The sequence below is a fragment of the Lissotriton vulgaris genome, chromosome 10 (assembly GCF_964263255.1).
Source record: "Lissotriton vulgaris chromosome 10, aLisVul1.2, whole genome shotgun sequence".
NCBI lineage: Eukaryota > Metazoa > Chordata > Amphibia > Caudata > Salamandridae > Lissotriton > Lissotriton vulgaris.
This window is the reverse complement of record NC_141698.1, coordinates 98,943,806-98,966,536: the sequence shown is the minus strand read 5'-3', so window position 1 is coordinate 98,966,536 and position 22,731 is coordinate 98,943,806. Positions and strand designations below refer to the sequence as shown.

Genomic DNA, 22,731 nt, shown 5'->3' with positions numbered 1-22,731 from the left:
ATATATCGGAATTCACAAGGGTAGATCGTCGTTCCGAGTGTGTTGCAGGAAGTTATCAAATAGTGTCCCAGGCCATAGAGATTGGTCTCTTATTAAAGTTTTGGGCCTCTTTTTAGAGCAGGCCTCTGCCTCTTCCCCTATTTTCACATCGCTCCGTGCCATGCAGCCACTATTGGAGCTTGTTTTGCTGCCACTGCAGAGTGAGGACTTTTGGCGAGTAGGAGAGCCATGTTGGCAAAGCTTGCCTTTACGTTGTGATGTTTCCTACGCTAGCAAAAGCAGAGGGCACAGGCCTTCCATGAGTTGATATCGAGAGTTCAGTACCTATTGTAATGTCATACAGTGAATGCCAATACGAAGAAAGGGTCGGGCAAGACCACAGGATGTGCTTCAAATTGGCCGAATTGCAACATGGTCAACTAAGGTGTGCATCAGGAAAGTAGCAGTTGAGTTGCACTGGTGACGGGTAGGCGCAATGCAGAATTGTATGTGCTTTTTAACCCAGTATTTAAAGACCCTCTCTGGGTAAATTTCAAAGCCTACTTCCATTCAATGCTAGGGAAACGCTGGGGCATATGGTGGAGTGTGGCATGTGAGGCTGGAAATCTTAGCCAGACCTTTGCGGCCAGTCACAACTTGTATGGGCCATGAGGCTTGAGGGTCAATAGCGGGGAACAAGAAGCTTTGGAGCGTGGACGCCGTCTGGATCGGACCCGTTGCATGTCTCTCCCATGAACCGCCCGCCAACCACTTTGACAACCACTGTAGCTGTGCTGCTAGGTGAGATTATCATCTTAAACAGGGCCATTTAGCTGTAGCAGTTAAGGGCACATTTTTCCAGAAAACTACCTGCGATTTTAAGTCTGAGAGGGTTCTCTTCAGGTTTCCTTCATATAGATCGGCTGTCGAGTGAGAAAATCAAACTCCGAGGTAAATGTACTGTGTCGCCCTTCCTGTTTAATAGGGTTCCCCCAAGCTGCACCTCAAACGGGGCTAAGTTATAGCTTTGGGGGGGGCACACATAATTTGTCCCAGTTGACATGGAGGATTGCCGCTAGCACAAATGCTTGCAGTGTTGTGTGTATTGCGGAGCGGTCCCAGATAAGCACTTGGAATAGATCACCCCATGTGAGCGTGTCAAAAGCTTTTGCGAGATCTAATATCAAGCAGGACTTGTATGGGAACCGCATGGGGCCTGGTCCAACACATGGAACAGTTGTCACATGATTTGAGAAGTGCTTCATCCTGGCACAAAACCGCTTTGGCCAGCATGAATTAGGTTGAGTAATACTTGAGCGTACCTGGCAACTAAGATCCTCCCCAAAATCTTATACTCCATACCGAGTATGGCTAGGAGGCCGAGAGGGTCGGTATGGACACCAGGAAGGATTCTCGGAGGGACGGGGGTAATACCCAAATGAGTACACCTGAAACTATGACGTTCATGTATGTTGGTGGGAGTTTGATTCCCCAGTTGAGAGCATAAAATACTGGTCAGTTAATATCTTGTGCTCCAATGCTTATCTTATGTGGGGATTATATTGTTCTTCCTTTTTAGGTCTTGTGGCGTACTGCGCATATGCGCAGTTGATCTCACAAGATTTTATGTTTTAGAGTGTACTTCACTAGCGAGGGTTAAGCCCCGCCCCTCTTTTCAATTGGCTGGCATCACTGTTTAGGGTTAACGGTGGCCAGCCATTGGAAAAGAGCGTCCCGAGACGTTCTCTTTTAGCCCCGTCCATTTCAGACTGGCTTCCTTGACTTACATGTGTGGTGAAAGGTTTGTTATCTTCTTTATGGGGCGAAACAGATGGCCCCATAAAGAAGAATAATAAACATTTTACCACACGCGTAAGTCAGGCCAAGCCCGTCCAAGTGGGACTGCTCCAAAAGAGAAAAGTCTCTATCTGCCGACGCTGTCTGTTCATTTACTGTGGCACAAATACCTCCCATCAGGGGACCTGCACATTTGTTTTCCCAAATATACCTCGCCTGGAGTGAATGTACATTGGTTTGGGCTTAGTTCCTGTGTTCCAGGTAATGCATTGTATTTGTAATTCTGCAGAGTTTTTGTACCCCATGCATTCTATTTTCGCGTAAAGTCCCGGGTTTTGGTTCTCAGGACCTGGTCTCCCTACTTTAGCCTCTCCTTTTTTTGATGAGAACCGTTTTAAATGTGATCTGATGAACACTGACTGTTTCCTCTGTTTAAAACCCTCCGTGTTTTCCAACTTTGGGGTGACTTCTTTTGTAAGGCGCCCCTTGTCTCCGTCTCTCTCTGACACAATCCATGTCGGAGTCCTTCCCATTGAAGTGCAGCGGTGGTGACGTCACTCTAAGTGGCCTTTCGTCATTTCTGTGCTTCTCAGGCCCTTACCCTGCCCTCCTGTTCTTTCGGGGGTGCAGCCCTGCTAGGCAGACCTCTGGCTAGCAATGTCCAGGCGTCCTGATCCCTCTACCGACCCTGCTTAAACCTGGAAACTCCAGGGACGATGACTGGGAGGGGACTTGGGTTGTGACATCACTTCGGTCGTGGTGTATCATCACCTCTGTGCCAGTCTCCAGGGTGAGGCTGGTAAGACAGGCGGTGGGACGCTTTTTTGGGCCAGCGATGTGGCCGCTTTGTGTTGTGTCTGTGCCGTCCAGATGCCGCCAGCGGCCCAGTGGGGGCCCGAGTGGCCTTTCCAAGGCAGACGGACCTCTACTATCACCCTTTTACCAAGGGGGTTGAGGTGTCACCCCCGGTCTCTGGCTGGTCCACCCATTAATGTGTGCAGATTGAGCAGGGCGGGGGCCAGAGCAGAAGTGGCCCTATTTATATTCAGGTGTGGTTCACAACTGTGAGCTCCTTCGTGGACAGAGTCCTAGAAATATTTGCATTAAAAAAAAAAAAAAAAATGTCAGCGAAATTAACTTCATAATACTTAAAACACTGAAGCATTGTTAAGCAAAAAAGCACAATTCTCCCCCCCCCCTCTCCTAAAACCTGGAAACTCCAGGGACCGTGCTGGGTCGCGACGTCACTTTAGCAACGGCCTGGCTCATATGCTCTGAGCCAATCGCCCCCTCCGCCCTCCTGTTCTTTCAGGGGTGCTACCCTGCTCGGAGTATTGTATCCAATGTCCAAGCGGCCTCCCCCACACCTTAAACTTGGAAACTCCAGGGGTGATGGGGACACTGGGTGTGGTCTCTCGACTGAGGGATACAAGTTCATTTGTCCACCGCCTCCCCACGCACAGCAGGGCCTCCATCGACACCGAGCGCCCTGCCGCTCTCCTCTAGGCGCTGCCTTGAGCTTGGCCCTGGCTCAGCTGTCTTCGTAGCGTCGTCAACTGGCCGCATGGAGGTCCGGAGGGACCCCTAGACCATGGATAAGAGTGTTTGAGGGACTCCGGGGAAAGGTGTGTGCAGGTCCATGTGAAGAGGAGTGCTTTGGGTTCCCAATGGGGCTGGAGCGGGATGTGAAGTCCTCACTGAACCCCAGCACTGTGTGGAGTTCGTGGGCTGTGAGCAGCAGCCGCAGGCCCCCCCAGCAGGTGAGTGCACCGCCCTTTACTACCCACACCGTGTGGCAATAACATTACTAAGGGTACCACACACTGACCAGTCTCTCGCATAGAGTATTAACTCGATGTGGTACTCTTTTCACCCAACGCAGACCCGCTCACAGACCTATCAGCTGTTATGATTAAACTAGGGCACTGCCATTCCCACCTCACAGCAATATAGATGAAAGTCTGCCAATGTGGCCTCGGTTAACCCAAGATATACGCCACGTATGAGATGGCGTGGAGGTACTTCACGTGGAGAAGAGGCGGAGCTCCAAGAACACAGAGAGGGGTTACATTTCCTGCCTGAAGTCAGGTGCAGAAGGGGGATATTCAAAACCTCTAGATTACAAATAGAAAATCCTCCCTTTCTTTTAGAAATGATTTGGGACACGTTAATAAAAAGTGCACATTAGCACATCTATACTTTTCAGTCACAGGCTGCTCACTATATGGTGACCTTTCACCTCCACCCACAAGACCCTCTCCACCCCTCCCGAGGGTGGCACAGAGTCCATACCGCCACAACACTACTGCGGGTTTAGGAAGGCGAAGTTGTGGCGATGCGAGTGTGAGTGTGCAAGGCACTTTACGAGTGCCATCCCGGATCTTTGGTTAATCTGTCCTGAATTTATCACACGTCAAAGAGTGGTTTTAGAGCCTATTTTAAAACAAAATATCCAGAGTTCGATTTATCAAAGCATTCCAGTCTCTTTTAGTTGGGTGTTTTTAAAAAAACTTTTTTAATGTTATTTTATAATAATATTGTATTACCGATTTTAGCTGCCGAGTGAGCCCCTCATATTGAAGATGGTGCTTTTCGCACCCCTCCTGAAAATGCAAAAAAACAAAATTTTAAAATATGATGTAAAACGGTGCGTGCGTTCAGCACAATATCCTTAAACATGGGTTACTTATCTATAGCTGCAGTTCTGATAGTCTGGGAAAGCAGTTCGTAGCATTTCTAGTAAGTGTGAAACATCCCTTTTAGATCGAAGCCCACAACACAGCTCAGCTGTCTGGTTTTAAATGTTTTTTCTGATCTTGTGACATTTGCTGCATGTATTGTATTGTAATTGCATTTATATAGCGCTTACTACCCCTGACGAGGCGTCAAAGCGCTTTTTCGGAGAGTAGTACTACGCTACTCCGGGACCCATAGAGGATTAGTGTTGAATTTGTATAGTGAAACATGCAAGTACATTTTAAGTGGTGGATAGGTTAGTCAGTTATTTGGATTTGGAATGATAGCAGAAGGATAGAGGAGGACAAAGGTTTGTATTTATGTATCGCTTGTTGACGCACGCTATTCAGGAAGCCTATAAAGTATTAGTGGTGAATTAATATGGTGAAATATGAAGTAATTTATTAGTTTGTTACTTGGAGTGAGAAGGATAGCTGAGGGATAAAAGGTGGAAGAAAGATTTGCATTCATATAGCACTTGTTACCCCTGATGGGTGTTGAAGCGCTTTTCTGGCGAGTAGCACGCCACCCTGGAACCCATAAAGGATTAGTGTTGAAAATTAGTGTAGAATAAATATGAAGTAATTTGAGTAGTAGTTATGTTATTCAGTTATTTGGGCAGTATATTCGTATAGTTGAATATGGAATTTGAGAAGTGAACATGTTGGTCTGTAAATTTTGATTGAAAAGGATAGTGGAGGGATAAAAGAGTGAAGGGTCTAAAAAAAAATGTTTAGGTCTTAAAAGTAGGAAGAGGCTTTTGGATGAGTAAAAAGGAGTTTTGGAGGGGATGAGTCGGAGGGAAGAGTTTAGAAAGGTTTCTCATTTAGCAATACCCAGCCCACACATCCACATCCACAAACAGAGCAACATACTCACACCAAATGGACACCACACTCAACACTATGCACAGATTAATGTACCAGTATGCACCACAAACCCAACCAAACCACATCTTCACACCCTACTATCCCAACTACCACACATATCTACCATCACCCACAAACAGTACACAACTCTATCCTATACCAATTAACCAATACACTCATCACTAACACAACGCCAATCAACACCTTACATAACTACATCCCATTCAGACATACGCTCCCTGCAGTAATTACACCTAACAGACCACCTTTTATCACTAACAAACATATAATGATCCTTCCATCAGTTGTCCAACAAACACCCTCCTCTCCCTTCTAACATAATAACACTAACACACAACACACACACTGCACACCACCACACTTTGTAACTCTTGCAACAAACCAGTCTAAGATAAACACTCTCACCTCTACTTCATGCCCTCCTACACCCAACATACACTCTACTCATAAACACATCACCACCCCTCTACGTCACAACCTCCTCTCACAAACCATACTACACAACCAAATCCAGTGCATGAAACATATACATCAGCACCCCTTTTCACTACACCTCAAAAGCAAAACATATCACACACACCAGCACAACAAGATCTTCAGAGCACAACACCTCATAATACTTACCATCACAAAATACATACATATAACCACCTTTCAAACCACACAAAGGAACAAACTCCAATGCCAAGCTTTCACTGTACCACCACACCTAAAACAGATACAGCAATACAGCACCTCTCTTCTAACCGCCTCTCATCCATTGGACAATTTAGAACATTACTACATGACGCACCACCTCCCCTGACTCATATTTTTTGCGTGTGTTTAAGGCGGAAGGTGTATAAGCAACATGCCACACAAAGGGCAACATTTCTGGCAATGGTCCTGGTCAGGCTCAAACAGGCAACTGCCCTTGTCCTCGCCGCCCTTACCCTCGACGCCTGGGCTGGGACGCCCTAAGCCTGGCCTTTTATAGCCTTAGTAATCAGGTGACCCTTTCAGGTAATGAGAACCCTAGCCCTAACACTATCCAATCACAACACTAGCCCTAAAATATAGAACCAATAGGAGACCAGGACCTTGAAGCCAATCTTAGCCCGAGTCCAAGCACCCAATCAGTTTAAAAAATCCTGATCTCTGCGTCCAATAAAGGCCTTAGCCCTACCAGTAGTCCCAACCCAAGTCCAAGCAGCCAATGGTACAGGTAGCCCTAGTCCCTACTTCCAATAGATAGCCTAACCCTACTCTTAGTCCGACAACTAGTCCGGCAACCAATCACACCAGAAGCCCTAAATAGCTACTTCCAATTAAAGGTGTAACCCTAGCCCTAGTCCCACCCTACTCCCAACAACCAATAACATAGGAAGCCCTAGTCCCTAGTTCCAATAGAAATCCTAACCCTAGCCCCAACCCTACAATGATTGAATCACAGACCCAGAAACCAATCAGAACCCTCAAATACCCAACCAATGAGGACATTAACCCTAATCCCATAGAAACACCAGATACAACCACCAATCAGTGTACACATGTACCAACCACTAGCAGACCATATAAGGTCCCAGCAACCTCAGACAAGGTTTGCCGGCCAGGGAGTTGGAAGCTGCTTTTCCTGTTCAGAATCTCCTAGGAGTCAGACAGGCTCAATCCACACTTTGGACTTCAGCAGGTAAGGGCCTCACTAACTTGAAATCTAACAATACTGTTTGAATACAACTTTACTCCCCTTGCTGGCCAAAAAACGAAGTGCACAGGCCCCACTAAACACAGTTTAAACAGCTCACAGAAGCACCCTCTGATGTAGAATATCCCTGTTGCTGGGGGGGGGGAGGCAGGGGTGCTGGCCTCACTGGCTTGTGAACACAAAATGGTGGCTGGGGGTGCACTGTTTTAACACACAGGTCTTAGCACAGAGCGAAGGAGAAATTTGGAGGGAAAACAGAATTGTCACCAAGGAATGAGAGGGACAAACTACAGAGGTTGGACTGCAAATCCCACAATTCAACACGTTAAATGCAAGCAATCATGGGCAGGGAAAACCACAAGTTTAAAACACAAAACGGGTGATAAAATATGCAATCACAGGCAGGTCAAAACTGCAATTTTAAACTGTAACAACCACATACAAAGACAGTAATCGCAGAAATGGAAAATTGTTTTTAAACAACTTTTGTTTTGGGAAGAGTTGGCACTAGTCTGTCTCCTTACCACTTCCTGGACTCTGCTCACTGTAATCTCGGGCACAGGTAGGCTGCAATTCACAAGATGGAGGAGAATGATTTGGGGTGCAGCAGGTGTGAGAGGAGGGCTCAGACTTGCCTGGTAGCTGAATAGCCAATGGTCTGCTGGCCTGGGGGTGGGGGCTGGGAAGCTGCTTTTCCTGTTCAGAATCTCCTAGGAGACAGATATGCTCAATCCACACTAGACAGAGGTCAAACGTCAGGCTCTGTCTTCTAGAGAGCTTGGTGTGTACTTCCTTTCTCTCTGATGTCACAGGGAGTGGATTTGTGACAATCCTGCTGAACAGCCATCTGGGAGGTGAGGGTGACGGGTGTTATTTTTCGAGCACATCATAAAAATGAACTGTGCTGATATTTCAGAATATATCAGAATTACGTAAGTAGAAATTGCGCACATTTTCAATGTAATTCTAAAGTGTGGTGGAAACAAATATTTGAATCTGATCAGAATACATCGGTACATTATGTGACATTTCCTTAGGTTACCGTTTGTGCGCAGGAAAACTGAGGGAGAGGAGCTTCTTGCTAGCAACCCCTTTCAGTGGTGGCTCCTCTAGAGGGGCGTGGGGGCGCCGCCCTACTGCTTTCTCACAGTGCGAGAAGGCAGACACATAAAATGGTAAAACTACCATTTTTGAATCTGCCTTCTCGCATTGCGAGAAAGCAGACGTGCCTGGTGCCTGATTGTGGAAGGGCGGGTGGGCCGTCCTGTACGAGTGCAGAAGGGGGAGTGGCTTTGCCCACTGTTGTGGGTCTGACTGTTTGGTCAGCACCAGGGCCGAACAAAGCAATCATGTGCACTCCCTCTTTTTCTCTATGTAGGCTGCTACATGCAGCCTACATAGACAAAAGGCCCGGCCGGGGCGCTGCCCTCGCAAATCACAACGCTGCCATTGCAGCCTTGTGATTGGCTCAGGGCCGATGAAAGGAGACTGCCTGTGGGTGGCTGCTCCTAATCCGGTAAGCAAAAAACACAGTTGATGGACAGAGTGCAGAACAATGTCTTACATTCACCCCAGTACAAAGATCTGGGCCTGAATCCATTTTTTTTTGCACTCCACACCACCCTAGGTCAGACAATGGCTATATGCAAATCAGCCTTGACCCAGTGCCTCATGGGAACAGTCCAGCCCGAACTACCAAGCCATGTCTTTCCTAGACCGGAATCAAGCATCCAAGGACCGGTTTCTGGCTATCAGCCTTCTTCAGCCTGGATAGCTTGACTCCAGTGTCCCAGGCTCTCCACACCACTGGAGTCAAGCTATCCAGGCTTATGAAGGCTGATAGCCAGAAACCGGTCCTTGGATGCTTGATTCCGGTCTGGGAAAGACATGGCTTGGTAGTTCAGACTGGACTGTTCCCATGAGGCACAGATTTAGAGCTGATTTGCATATAGCCAGTGTCTAACCCTGGGTGGTGTGGAGTGCAAAAAAACAATGGATTTAGGCCCAGATCTTTGTACTGGGGTGAATGTATGACATTGTTCTACATTCTGTCCATCAACTGTGTTTTTTGCAATTTTCACCCAGAGTGTGCTGGGTTTGCTCAGACGTGAGTCCCAGGCTCTCCACACCACTGGAGTCAAGCTATCCAGGCTGATGAAGGCTGATAGCCAGAAACCGGTCCTTGGATGCTTGATTCCGGTCTGGGAAAGACATGGCTTGGTAGTTCAGACTGGACTGTTCCCATGAGGCACAGATTTAGAGCTGATTTGCATATAGCCAGTGTCTAACCCTGGGTGGTGTGGAGTGCAAAAAAACAATGGATTTAGGCCCAGATCTTTGTACTGGGGTGAATGTATGACATTGTTCTACATTCTGTCCATCAACTGTGTTTTTTGCAATTTTCACCCCGAGTGTGCTGGGTATGCTCAGACGTGAGTCCCAGGCTCTCCACACCACTGGAGTCAAGCTATCCAGGCTGATGAAGGCTGATAGCCAGAAACCGGTCCTTGGATGCTTGATTCCGGTCTGGGAAAGACATGGCTTGGTAGTTCAGACTGGACTGTTCCCATGAGGCACAGGTTTAGAGCTGATTTGCATATAGCCAGTGTCTAACCCAGGGTGGTGTGGAGTGCAAAAAAATGATGGATTTAGGCCCAGATCCTTGTACTGGGGTGAATGTATGACATTGTTCTACATTCTGTCCATCAACTGTGTTTTTTGCAATTTTCACTCCTAATCCGGTTAGCAACAGGAAAACTCGGGAGTCTGGACCCGGCTGGCCAGAAGCTGAGGCGAGGTGGACCCGTGGGGTAAGTTTTATTTAATTAAAGTCCTCCCGCCTCCCCCACTCTGCTGCGACTGCCTAGCACACCATTCGCCTTGCCTAGCTTTCACTTTGCCCTCCTGTGTTTGCAAGAGAATACTCTGCATGACATAGACGAGTACAGCGCCTTCAGTGAAGGGTATCCACACCGTACCACAGGACCAGGTCGTGTCCATAGGTGCAGTTTATTAATGGTAACACCAGGCCTAGTCTCTAGCAGAACCCTGTGCGCGCGCTTTACACGAGACAGACACTACCATTTGTGTGCCAGGGCCCACACACCCACCAGGAGCGCATATAGTTTATACAGATCACGATGCAAAGGTGGTTTATTAATGCAGCACACACAACCTAGTCTCTGGAATTGCTCTTTCTGCGTGTGTTCCGCAGGGCAGTTTTGCCTGTTGTCAGAGGCCACAGCTAGCAGTAACAGTGTACGCGCATTCACTGTGGTGTACTCACCTCTGTGCCACAGGACAAGATCAGCAACAGCTTATTGTGTGCCACAGGGGACAGCTGCTGGGATCAGGGAATGCCCCACAGGCAGCAGAGTCCGTTTTACTTTATTGACCTCACATAGTACAGATGCATTACAAGCTGTTTCTTTAAACTTGCACACGTGGCCCAGGCACCGACAGTCATTGTTCAAGATGTTCTTCACAAAGAGTGAGTAACATCACAGCGTCAGTTCAATGTCACCTTACGTAAAGCAGGAGCGCTGCAGGTCTGTGTGAGAGCCAGACAGATCTCTAGCTAGTCTAAACATACCAAGAGGTCCGGCAAACAACACACACTGTGCCACCAGGCTGACAACACTCCGATGTTGCTGCCATCTATCCTCCCAGCGGAGGCCGAACTGAGAGGGAGGAGGACGTATGAACATCATGAAGGACCCCGGCATTTGACTTCCATGGGAAGGCTCACAATGGCTTGTGAAGGAGGGTACATGAAGCAACGGTCAGATAAATTCTTAGCCTAGAAGCAGTCCACTGCTCACTAGTTTTATACAATTTATGAGCCAAACCGTGTGGATGTAATTTAATAGATAGCTGCCGAGAGGAGAATGTGTGATACGAGGTGGCGCAGCGCCTGCAAATGGTGATTGAATAATTAAGGAAGTAAGGAGCTATAATCCTGAAAGGGAAAGGGGTAACGAGAAGCAGGGACAGGAGTGCCACTTAGACCCCGCAGAAGGAAGAAGTGCACATTACACTGACAACGTTTTCACATCATATTTCATGTGAACACGGAACAGACTGTGCCTGGCTTCATTTGAACAAATACTGATGCTGCAAGAAAAGTAGGTAGCAAATCAAATGCAAAGATGTCAATGTTATTCAAATAGTAGGAGGAAAACAGAATATCTAGGTGTCGATTTTCTCCCTACTTTATGGGAAAGTTTGAGGCAAAGTCACTATGATCACTGGGAGTCAGGGTTGGATTGGGATTAAAAAGCGGCCCGGGCACGCATAAAAAAAATCGGCCCACATTTGCATAATGCCTTCCCTCAAATCACTGCTTAAAGCGTAATTTTACATAAAACGGGGGGGGCGGGGGGGGGGGGGGGGGCGAGGGGGTGGTTACAAAAATGCACGCATCAGTTTACACTAGTAAAACACACTGACAAGTGAGGTCACTTCTGCTCAGGCCCCCTCAGTATACCTACATTAATGGGAGGCCCAGCGAAAAAAAAGGGGTGATATCTCCACCTGTTGCTGCCATACGGGAGATAATGAATGCCCATCTCCCTCGAGAAAGGCCACTCAGACACCCACTGGGCCGCTGGCGGTGTAGTCGAACAACAGAGACACCACCCAAATCGGCCCTCAGGCTGCATAAAAGCAGCCCTCAGCTGGAACTCGACCCCCGGCCCCTCGGGCATTGCCCGAATGCCCCTGTTACCAATCCGACGCTGCTGGGAGTTAAACATATCCATTAAACTTACAACTGTCTCTGGATCCTTTTCATCTATTTATTTTTATGGGGCAAATAAAGAAAAAGGCAGTGAGTTGGGCAAAACCAGCACCTTTAGTCTTACCCACATCGCACCCTCAGCTGCCCCTTCAGTCACTAGCCAACATCGCACCCCCAGCTGCCCCTTCCATCACTAGCCCCCCACATCACAACCCCTTGCTAGCCCTTCCACCTCTAGCCCACATCACACTCCCGCTGTCCCTTCAGACACAGGCCCACACCCCACCCCCAGCTGCCCCTTTAGTTACTAGCCCACACCGCACCACCAGCTGCCCCAGTGTGATGTGTTGTGTTGATCAAAATTATGTACAAAATAATATTTATACTCTTTTTATATAACTATTTGCTTGTTAGAATAGGGGGTGAAGTGCATTTTCTTAATGTAAGGAGAAATTGCTAATAAGCCAAAACTTTAAGGTTCTTAAATATTAGCTGTGTGGTGCCTCTTTTGGGTTTTTCTGAATTAGGATAATGCCTTGATGTTGATCATTAATTGCAGATTTAATACTGAAGCGTTCCTGGTAATAAAGTGCATCTCCTGGTAATTCTAAGACATTTCTCCGGAAACAAATTAAATCCGACATTACCAATTGTTATGCTCCATATTACCAGGACTGAACGTGATACGTAATGGTATAATTGCTGACAGGCTTTCAAAAGTATTTAGATTGGCGTAATTGGGGAATAAACAGTGGAAACATTATTTCCACTGGTAAATTTGCAAGTTTAAGTTTTCATCAACAGCAGAAAGCTTCCATGGTATTTTTAGGCTACCTCCCTGGGGGACCACTGTATCTTGCAGTATTACGAAAATGTCTAACCTCAATAGTGGGCTTCAGAATAAAAAAAAGTAGACCTTTGCAAATTAGTCGAAAGGGGTTTCTGTGACCTCAAATTTGCTTGAAAATGCACCATTTGCCCACTCTTTTTCCCCATAATTTTCTTGTGGGTAGGAACCCTCCGGACCCCCCAAAGGTTGTTAGGGTTCACTCACCACAGTGCAGTACGACAATTATTTTACACCCCCACCACTTTCAAATGTCACCAGCCGCCACTGACCCCTTTACTGCCGCCCCAACCCAGCTGGTTGAACAGCAATCCGCCTGGTTGCTGTTCCCGGTCCGACCCTGAGTAAGACGGTACCGGATACTCAAGTCTGAGTCCGTGAGCAGCACAGCTATCCCTCATGAGGATTCCCCTCAATCACGGAATGACAGGGCTTCCCCGGATAAGGAAGCGCCTACATCAGCGTTTCCCAAACTGTGGTCTGCGGACCCCCAGGGGTCCGCATTCCCAGGGGGTCTGCAGGACTCTAGTTTCTGTCGTCGTAGTGAAAAACGAAACGCTCATGTGTCCTCACAGCACACCATAGCTGTGAATGTTGGCGCAGGGGCGGCGAGACCACTACAATCGGGAGGCGGGGCAGTGAATGGGCAGACAGGGGGGGTGGGGCCGCAGGGGGCACAGCGGCTGGGGAAATGAGTGAAACAGAAGGCAAAAGGGGCACAAAAACAAGGAAAAAACGAGTGGCACAGAGGGCAGAAAGGCACAAAAAATGAGTGGAACAGAGGGCAGAAGGGCACAAAAAATGAGGGAAAAATGAGTGGCACAGAGGGCAGAAAGGCACAAAAAACGAGGGAAAAACAAGTGGCACAGAAGGCAGAAAGGCACAAAAAACAAGGGAAAAACGAGTGGAACAGAGGGCAGAAAGGCACAAACAACGAGTGGAACAGAGGGCAGAAGTGCACAAAAAAACTAGGGAAAAACGAGTGGCACAGAGGGCAGAAAGGCACAAAGAACGAGTGGAACTCAGGGCAAAAAGGCACAAAAAACAAGTGGAACAGAGTGCAGAAGGGCGCAAAAAAGAGGGAAAAACGAGTGGAACAAAGGGCACAAAGGCACAAAAAATGAGGGAAAAACGAGTGGCACAGAGGGCAGAAAGGCACAAAGAACGAGTGGAACTCAGGGCAAAAAGGCGCAAAAAACAAGTGGAACAGAGTGCAGAAGGGCACAAAAAACGAGTGGAACAGAGGGCAGAAAGGCACAAAAAATGAGGGAAAAACGAGTGGCACAGAGGGCAGAAAGGCGCAAAAAACGAGTGGCACAGAGGGCAGAAAGGCGCAAAAAATGAGTGGAACAGAGGGCAGAAAGGCACAAAAAACGAGTGAAAAACGAGTGCCACAGAGGGCAGAAAGGCACAAAAAATGAGGGAAAAACGAGTGGCACAGAGGGCAAAAAGGCAAAAACGAGTGGCACAGAGGGCAAAAAGGCAAAAACGAGTGGAACAGAGGGCAGAAAGGCGCAAAAAACGAGTGGAACAGAGGGCAGAAAGGCGCAAAACGAGGGAAAAACGAGTGGCACAGAGGGCAGAAAGGCACAAAAAAAACGAGGGTGAATCGAGTGGCACAGAGGGCAAAAAGGCACAAACAATGAGTGGAACAGAGGGCAGAAAGGCACAAAAAACGAGGGAAAAACGAGTGGCACAGAGGGCAGAAGGGCACAAAAAATGAGGGGATAACGAGTGGAACAGAGGGCAGAAAGGCACAAAAAACGAGGGAAAAACGAGTGGCACAGAGGGCAGAAAGGCGCAAAAAACGAGTGGAACAGAGGGCAGAAAGGCACAAAAAATGAGGGGAAACGAGTGGCACAGAGGGCAGAAAGGCACAAAAACCGAGGGGAAAACGAGTGGAACAGAGGGCAGAAAGGCACAAAAAACAAGTGGAACAGAGGACAAAGGCGCAAAAAACGAGGGAAAAACTAGTGGAACAGAAGGCAGAAGGGCACAAAAAACAAGTGTAACAGAAGGCAAAAGGGGCACAAAAACGAGGGAAAAACGAGTGGCACAGAGGCAAAATACAGAAATACAGGGGCAGCTAAAAACTGAAGGCAGAACGGGCAGAGAGGCACGGGGGCAGCGAGGGGAGCAGAAGGAAAAACCGGGCGGAGACATGGGGCAGCGAGGGGTACAGAAGGAAAGACCGGGCAGAGAGAGCACTGGGACAGCGAGGGGAACAGAGGGAAGAAAAAGGGGCACGGACAACGTACAGGCAGCGGGGGAAGACCGACAACAGCAGTCACAGACACAACAATGAAAATACAGGCAATACAATAAAAGCAATAAAGCGTTGAAAGGCACATGTGTATAGTTTACCGTTACTTGGCAGGCAGGTAAAAATAGATGCAGCCAGGATCAGGAGTAGGATTTTCGTGCTGCTGTCTGATTGCTCACTTTCCACAAGCCCTTGGGTGAATTATGTGTGCTATCAAGCTTTCATATTCAGACATATCAAGCTCTTATTCTGTGTAGCCTTTGCAGTTTGTTGTTGAAAGGGGATGGGCACAGGGCATCCGAACAGGAGAGGGTCATGTCAGGTGCCACGCGAGGCCTCTCTGAAATATGCCTTAACTGCATTGCTCATCCCTTGGTGGTAAATGTTGTTCTGCTGTCTGTGACCTAAAGATTATATCTAACAGTGGTTTATGATAATTGGCATTGCATTGTTCCATGATCTCGCTGAAACGATATGCCTCCTGTGCAGATACCTTCCTGCCATCTCTTGCACTTCCATGATTAACTCCTAATATAGACCTTGAATTTGCTCTGTACACTGGACTCATCGCTTTGTGCACTATCTTGTTAATATTTTCACAATATTCGTTGCTCCTTGGTGCATGTCTTTAATATAAAATGCTTCATAATTGTATAATATTTTAGACCTTCTTAAACTGTGAATAGGTAAAAATGCTACTAATTCACAATCATTCAACCTGTTGCTGTAAGGAAGGGTCACCACTCCAAGGCTCTGGAATGAGAATGTAGAGGTGCTGCTATGGCTGAGAGCAGGAGACTTGTACCACTAAATAATACACTGCTGTATGCATACTTGTCCAAGCCAATAGACCCAATTCAGGCTGTCTCCCTCTTGAAATTGCCACTGCTTCAAAAGGTGTTTTTAAAAAGAAATTTAAATTGTACAAATTCCTTGGGGGTCCCCGGCTTCCAGTAGTGATTCAGCGGGGGTCCTCAGGAGTCAAAAGTTTGGGAACCGCTGGCCTACATGAACAGAAAGCATCTGCTCCTAGGGCGCATAGACTCCTGGGGGCTAAAGCATTAAGGCACGTAGCAGTATACAGTGGCACTAGTTGCGCTACATTTCGTGGGGGGGGGGGGGGCGTAATTCTCTCAGCGATAGTCCGAGTGGAGATGCAGGGGCTCTAAGAAGGGGTGAAAAAAGAACAACGCCTCGCTAGCAAGTTAATAGTTAAAATAGTTAAAAGTTAATAGTTAAGACCTGTGAAGTACTTGTGTGCAGCTGCAAGAAGACGGATGCCAAGGATTTGCAATGCAATAGATCTCGCATTTACCCGAGTTTAAGCTATTGCCTTTGTAAACGAAGTCCTTTGTTTATGTTTTAAAAACCAAAAATAAAGGCATAGCCATTTACAATGCCAATAGCTCAAACTCGCGTATCTGCGAGACCTATTGCATTGTAAATGCGTGTTGATGTTTCATGAGGGAGTTGCAGAAGAAAAGAAACGGAATGTTTGTGTGCAAGTGTCTCGCTGTTAACTGGGGGAGGAAGAGCTTACTTATTGAGATTTCCAGCTATTAACCTTCTCTAAAGAGCGGGCTTTCACCACAAAATCTCTCTTGAACTTTGTTTATCCTTAATGAGTATACTTCCTTTTACTACTGTTCTATTGGTAACAAGTCTGTATGTCTTAATGCTTCACCTGTGTGTTTATTTTTTTCGGGTTTTGTTTTCATTTCAGGAGAAAATAAAAAATGATTCCCTACGAGAAGCTATCGGGCAGATTAAAGTATAAGAGACCAACTGGTGCAGATGTTCACAATGCTGGTCCGAAGCAAACATGCCTTCAGAAATTACCCCCATCACCGTGGTGGCTGGCATTCATAATGATACTTGTAACTCTCATACTAAGTGGAATTTACCTTTGGATCATGAGTAATTTTTCCTGGAGTTTGGAATATGACCATCAAAAAGCTGGAAATGCAGACACCCATGATCAGTGCAGTTCCATCACAGAAGCACACCGCTTTGACTGTTACCCTGAGAGAGGTGTGGTAGTTACTAAAGAGCTTTGTGAGAATCGAGGTTGCTGCTTCATTAAAGGTCTACAGCCTCAAAATAGAAGCAACGGTGGGGTCCCCTGGTGCTTCTACCCTCCAACCTTTCCAAGCTACACTCTGGAGAGCTTGAACCATACTCATCTGGGACTGTTAGGAATACTGAGAAGAAGAGTGAAATCATATTATCCAAAAGATATTGAGAAACTACTGCTGGAGGTGATCTTTGAAACTGACACACGATTGCACATAAAGGTGAGTTTCTAATTTTAGATATATTTCATGAAAAATTAGAGATTAAGGGCTAGGTTGAATATGGCAGTCCTGTCTGCTTACCCCACTAGCCCCACACAAACGGTTCCATTAGTGTTAAACATTTGGAGAATATCAATGGAGCTATAGAAACATTCAATAACATGAGGCACAGAGCGCCAAATAGTGGTTTCTGAAGCTATGCAATGATGTGTGTTACCTTATTGCATCATGCTCTCCTCCCCTGAACTGTTTAACAAACACTGGAGAAGGTGAGTTGATTATTGAGACAAAAAAACATTAAATGTACCTATTGGCCTGCCTTTCACCCCCACCTCACTTTTACCCCACAAAAAGAAAAACAAATTGTACCTATTCTGCAACATTGTCATGCCTACATTAGTACTGTCATGCCACCTCCAAATATTCTGTTGTAAGTCACCCTGTCCTTTGAGAAAAAAATAAACATGTTATATATATATATATCTCCTGGACCTGCTACTACCATTCAGGCTCTTCTTCCTCCACTTACACCCTCCTCTCATACACATTAAACAAATGGCTGGACTCTTGATTCCCGCAATTACATTTTCAAAGTTCTCAGAAGGCCAACCTCTCTTGCTGACCAGCTATTCCTAGTCCATTGAGGCTATTGCTGAATTCAGTGAAATGTTCTGTTGTTCCTCTGGGTGTCTAGATGTCCATGGGTGACTTGGCAAGACAACTTTACACTGCTAGTGTGTCATTCTGGCAGGCTGCAGAATTACACCACTCTGACATCACAGAAATGTGTAGTGACTTGAGTTGTAGACTAATGTAACTCCAGAGCAGTGCACAACAACAGTTGGTCCTTTCTTTATTCTCTCTTTGAAACTTAGAGTGTGCATAGACCGTAAACTCATTTTGGAAATAAATTAATACAATAGAAATAGTGGCACACTATTGCAGACAGTGGTAATGTTATAGTCCTAGATAAAGGATCAGGTGTAAGGGGTCATACTATCATTTAGAACTTAATAAAAGCAAGTTATTGTGTAAAGTGGAGTGCCAGACTGTACATGGATTTAAAATCAACTCTCTGTGCCAAGTGTAGGTTGGGAATGGTCCGAAAGCATGGGTTTTGACAAAGCTTTCTGGCATTTAACGCTGTCCTTACTTATATTCTAGCAGTTATTTGAACTATATAATACATACATTTACTTTTGTTGTAAAAGCATAGACATCACACATTTTGAATTCCTCTGAATGTGCACATGAGTATATAACATAGCTTTCAAGATGATTACATGAAATCTTCTCCCATGTATGAATATTTTCATATATAATTTTGAAGTACTGTGTATTTCCATTTCGTTTCCAGTTGACTGATGCTAGCAAGCCAAGGTATGAAGTTCCAATAGAGGTTCCTTCGGTCACAAAGAAAGCATCAAATCTCATTTACGATGTGGATTTTTCTGATGATCCTTTCGGGGTGATGGTTTGGCGCAGAGGATCACAGCATGTTCTGTAAGGTTTGCTCTTAAATGGTTTAGCATTCAGCAGCTTTTCTGTGGTTGTTCTGTTTTCAAGTGATACAAGTTTACTGCATCTAATGTATCAATGTGAAGAATATTTTTACAATGCACTACAAATGAAAAGTCCAATATTTTCCTAAAATATTACAGATGTTAACTTTATTCACTGTGGTACTCAAATCCTATGCATGTTTAAGGTGCGTTTTATAAAAGAAGAAACTATTTTGTTGCTCGCTTTTGGGGATAGGTATGGGGAAGATTAGGGGTCCTCTGAAGTTAGCCGGCCTGACTGCTGAGCCTCCATTTTAGCAGAGGCAGTAGTTTGGCTATACTGTTGGCCACTGAAAACCAGATATAAGGTTGGATATGTTTTCACCAAAGGAGCTTCAAACTCCACAGTAGAACCTCCTTCAGGGAGAAAACATCTCTCATGGTCTGCCATGTCAAGGTTTCGATTGTGCAACCTTTGTGAGTTCTGAAAATAGATCCCCAAAATAGGGGTCCATTTACATGGCCATTATCCTAAATAGTGTTGACACATTAGGTGTTTTCTCTCCGTAAGTGGGGACATTTCAAAAGTATTTCTGAGGTTGACATTTTCTAACCCTGCTCCCCAAGAATGCCAGCTGAATGGATCAGGGTTTAAGATCTTTCTACTTAATTCATAAGACCGTCAAACAGAATTAGGAGATCCCTGCCACCGTGATGCATGCTTTGGTTGCTCTCACAGCTTTGAAGTAACTGTGCAGTTTTTTTTATATGCAATAATAGTTTCCTTGAATTTTTTTCTTTTAGTAGTGCCAAAGAAAGGTTGGAGTTGACATGCCTCTCAGTATATTTTTTCTGATTTTTTTTTTTTTTTAATGATGCGTTAATTTTGGTAAAAGTTTAGAAAAAATGTGCCTTCACCTAGGCATTGTTTTTGGCTTAATTTCTTTCTGTTGAAAAAGTGTTCAGGGATTCCACAAATGAATGAAGATCTAATGTTTATGAATTAAATGAAGATAGCCATGATGGAGAACTAGTGTTACATGTAAATAACTGTATTAATTTCAATTATATATTCACTAAGTGAAGCTGAAATGGTCTACTTTGATCTTCTGTAATTTTAACTCTTTTGCTGAGCAAGGGTCATGTGAGCAACTGGAAATTTGATTGTTAATTTGTTACTTGTTAGTTGTTCTTAGTTACTAGTATTAGTTTATTACTAATCAATGTGTTACTCAAGTGGCTCAGACTTCTGGATTGGAGCTCAATGAAGGTTTGGTATTGCAGGTAAACTTAAATGTGATCAATGAACATTAAGTTGAATATCGAAATCCTCCCTTTTTTTTTTTTAAAGGAAAACAAAACTACTAAGGTCTTGGAAATCTGAAGAGAGGTTTTCACTTCAGATGAACATATCAAATGTGATGTCTTAACTTGGGTAATTATCAAGTCCTGTCATGACATTTGGCATGTAAAACGTTCTGTCAATAAAATATTTGTCTTACTTTTTTCAATGATCTTTGTGCTGTCAGCAAGCACCCCATTCAGGGTAATTTGGAACTAATTTGTCAATCATTTACATGCCAAATGCCTATCTTTAGCATATATTTGCTTTATATTATTATCAAGGAGTTTTCCAAACTGCTACATGTCTACTTTTGGTCACTTCTGAACACCTAATGACGATTGACGAAGTACAACAATATGGCAGTGAGTCTGAGTCCAGATAGATTGATTTTCCTAACTGTTTCAATATTCATCCCTATTCTGTATTGAGTTCTGTTAAAGGCAAGTCTGATTAGTTGGGTTTCAAAACTTTTCTGAGCTGCATGTTCATGTTTTGAATCTCTGATTTGTGTTGAGGGTATTGCAGAGTGTAGGACTTTTCACACCCACTGATCTTCTTCTGTAGGCCATCCTCTTGAATGATTGTTGAATGATCTGATGAGCGGAAATAAGTGAGGAGCAGTTTCTTTAGGTTCTCAGAGCTTTTGCCAAAGTATTCTTTATTGATGGTGCAAAGGACCCTGAATTTGATTGTCCTACAACATGCTGCCCGTGGAGTGCTTTAAAGGTGGGTTTAATCTACTTACAAAGTGTGGGGTGGGAGAAGTAAGGGACTGGAGACCAGGTCTGGAGAGATAAGGTTTTATTTTTGAAAAGGTTCTTTTACTACGTGTGGAGAGTCTGTCCCTTAAAAACCAGGCTGGATCCGTCATGTAAAACTTTCTTTTCTACGCTGGAGACTTTGTGCTTTTCGTTCTCCGTCTGGGTTGTGGAGTCCGCTTCCAGGAACTCCCACCGAGGTGATTGTGGGGAGGAAAGGAGACAGACTGTCAGATATGACGTCCACTATTATACGAATTGCCCAAGGGACCGGGGAGTGCAGGGACCACCGATGTTTTTGTGCTCCACAGTTAACCAGGTTCACTCTGGACATGAGGGAGGTGCACAAGTAAAGGGAATTTGGGTGACGGACGGATATGGAGGAGAGAAGGAGGTACGGTCTCACACGTGCTAAACAGCTGTGCTTCCCCGCCTACCTACCCAGCCCGATGCTCGTTGCTGTACCTGAAGTAGCCATGCTCCTCCTGGAACGTGGCTCGGCAGAGCGCGGTGTCGTTGGCCTCCAGGCTCTGCTGTGGTTTCCTCTGATGGGGTCTCCTCGACTGCGCGGTCGTCAGTTGATTTCTTCTCTTGCTCTTCGCAAAACGCCTGTCTCACTCCTCTTACTGCCGGGTTCTCTCCGGTGACAAAGCACAACGTCACCCCCGCTTCCTAATTTTTAGGTCTTGTGGCGTTGAACCGCGGTCTCGCCAGAGACCTATTGTCAGCGAGTCTTCTTTCGAGGAGAGGAGACAGGAGCTGGCCACGCGCTCTGAATTGAGCGGGCCACGCGCATGTAAACGCGCGCTTTATTGAGCAGGCTCACATCGTCTCGCTCTCACCGCGCTTTCAGTTTCGCGGGCTGAGGGACGTTCTCGCACCTCCCATAGTTACAGATGAGACAGAGCGTGGCCTCCTTGCCAGAGGACTTGTGTCCCCCCTCTAGCCTCATGCTCTACCCCGGAAGCCTCCCCTCCGCAGAACTCCTCCCCCGGTGAGTGCGGCTCTGCCGGCAAGCGCTACCCATCTGGCGGCTCGAGGGCTCGACTGCTCGTCATCGCGTACCGGCTGACTTCCTGATGGAGGGAGGCCTTTGTCTGCTGAAGCATGCCTGCCTGCCTGAAAGGACACAAGAGGCCTGCCCCTCACTCGGATGGCACTCTGCCCACTTCAGGTGCACTTCAGTAGCCCCTGCAAAATACTAGATGCAAGCCGGGTACCGGGGGGCCAAGGAGCGGCTCCCGACACTGAATCCCGCCTTACTCTGGAAGCTGTGTGCATGCGTGGGGGGCTTCATGGAAAACACATACTATGGTAAGAAGGCGTTGTGCCAAATATTCACACTTCTCGCTCCAGAGCGCATTTTAACAGTCACCCGGACCTCCACCAGTGTGCCATTTAAACTGCTGCGGCTGCTTGCAATGCTTGTTTGTTGTGGTTTCCATGCTCTGGGATGCTGCGCGCCAGCTCGTCGGTGCTAACCTCTTCTTATTGCCGTTCATTGACTCCGCAGGATCGATCCACTATCAGGGCTTTCATTGCTGTTCTGCTCCTGAGCTGCCTGTCCTGACACTTGCAAAAAAACGGAGTTTGGTCCTGGGACAGGGGGTCAACTGGACCGTAATATAGTGAAACAAAAACAATGTTGTCCCCAGGATAATTTTCTCTCACAACTTTGAGAATACAAACAAGGGAAGGAAACCTATTGTTTGTATGGGTTATTTTATTTAAACCCTTTTAGCAATTTTTTTGTTAAATCATTTTGAAAGGCATTTTAAGGTTGAGAAAAACACTACTTACAAACATTTACACTATTTACAGCTATCATACATACAATTCTATACACAAGACAATATCTATATATACAAATGAATCCACAGTTATAAGCAAGCTTCTTT

General features: G+C 45.9%; 1 protein-coding gene across 1 annotated transcript in view; it reads left to right on the top strand.

Annotated features, from left to right (window-relative positions):
• The window catches only part of LOC147684751 (lysosomal alpha-glucosidase-like), a 496,980-nt gene that overhangs the window by 29,568 nt on the left and 444,681 nt on the right, over positions 1 to 22,731 (top strand). The window contains exons 2-3 of the mRNA XM_086940598.1: positions 16,658 to 17,228; positions 18,586 to 18,731. Of these exons, the coding sequence (XP_086796724.1) occupies positions 16,671 to 17,228; positions 18,586 to 18,731 (704 nt within the window). The 5' untranslated portion in view covers positions 16,658 to 16,670. The remainder of the gene's footprint in view (positions 1 to 16,657; positions 17,229 to 18,585; positions 18,732 to 22,731) is intronic.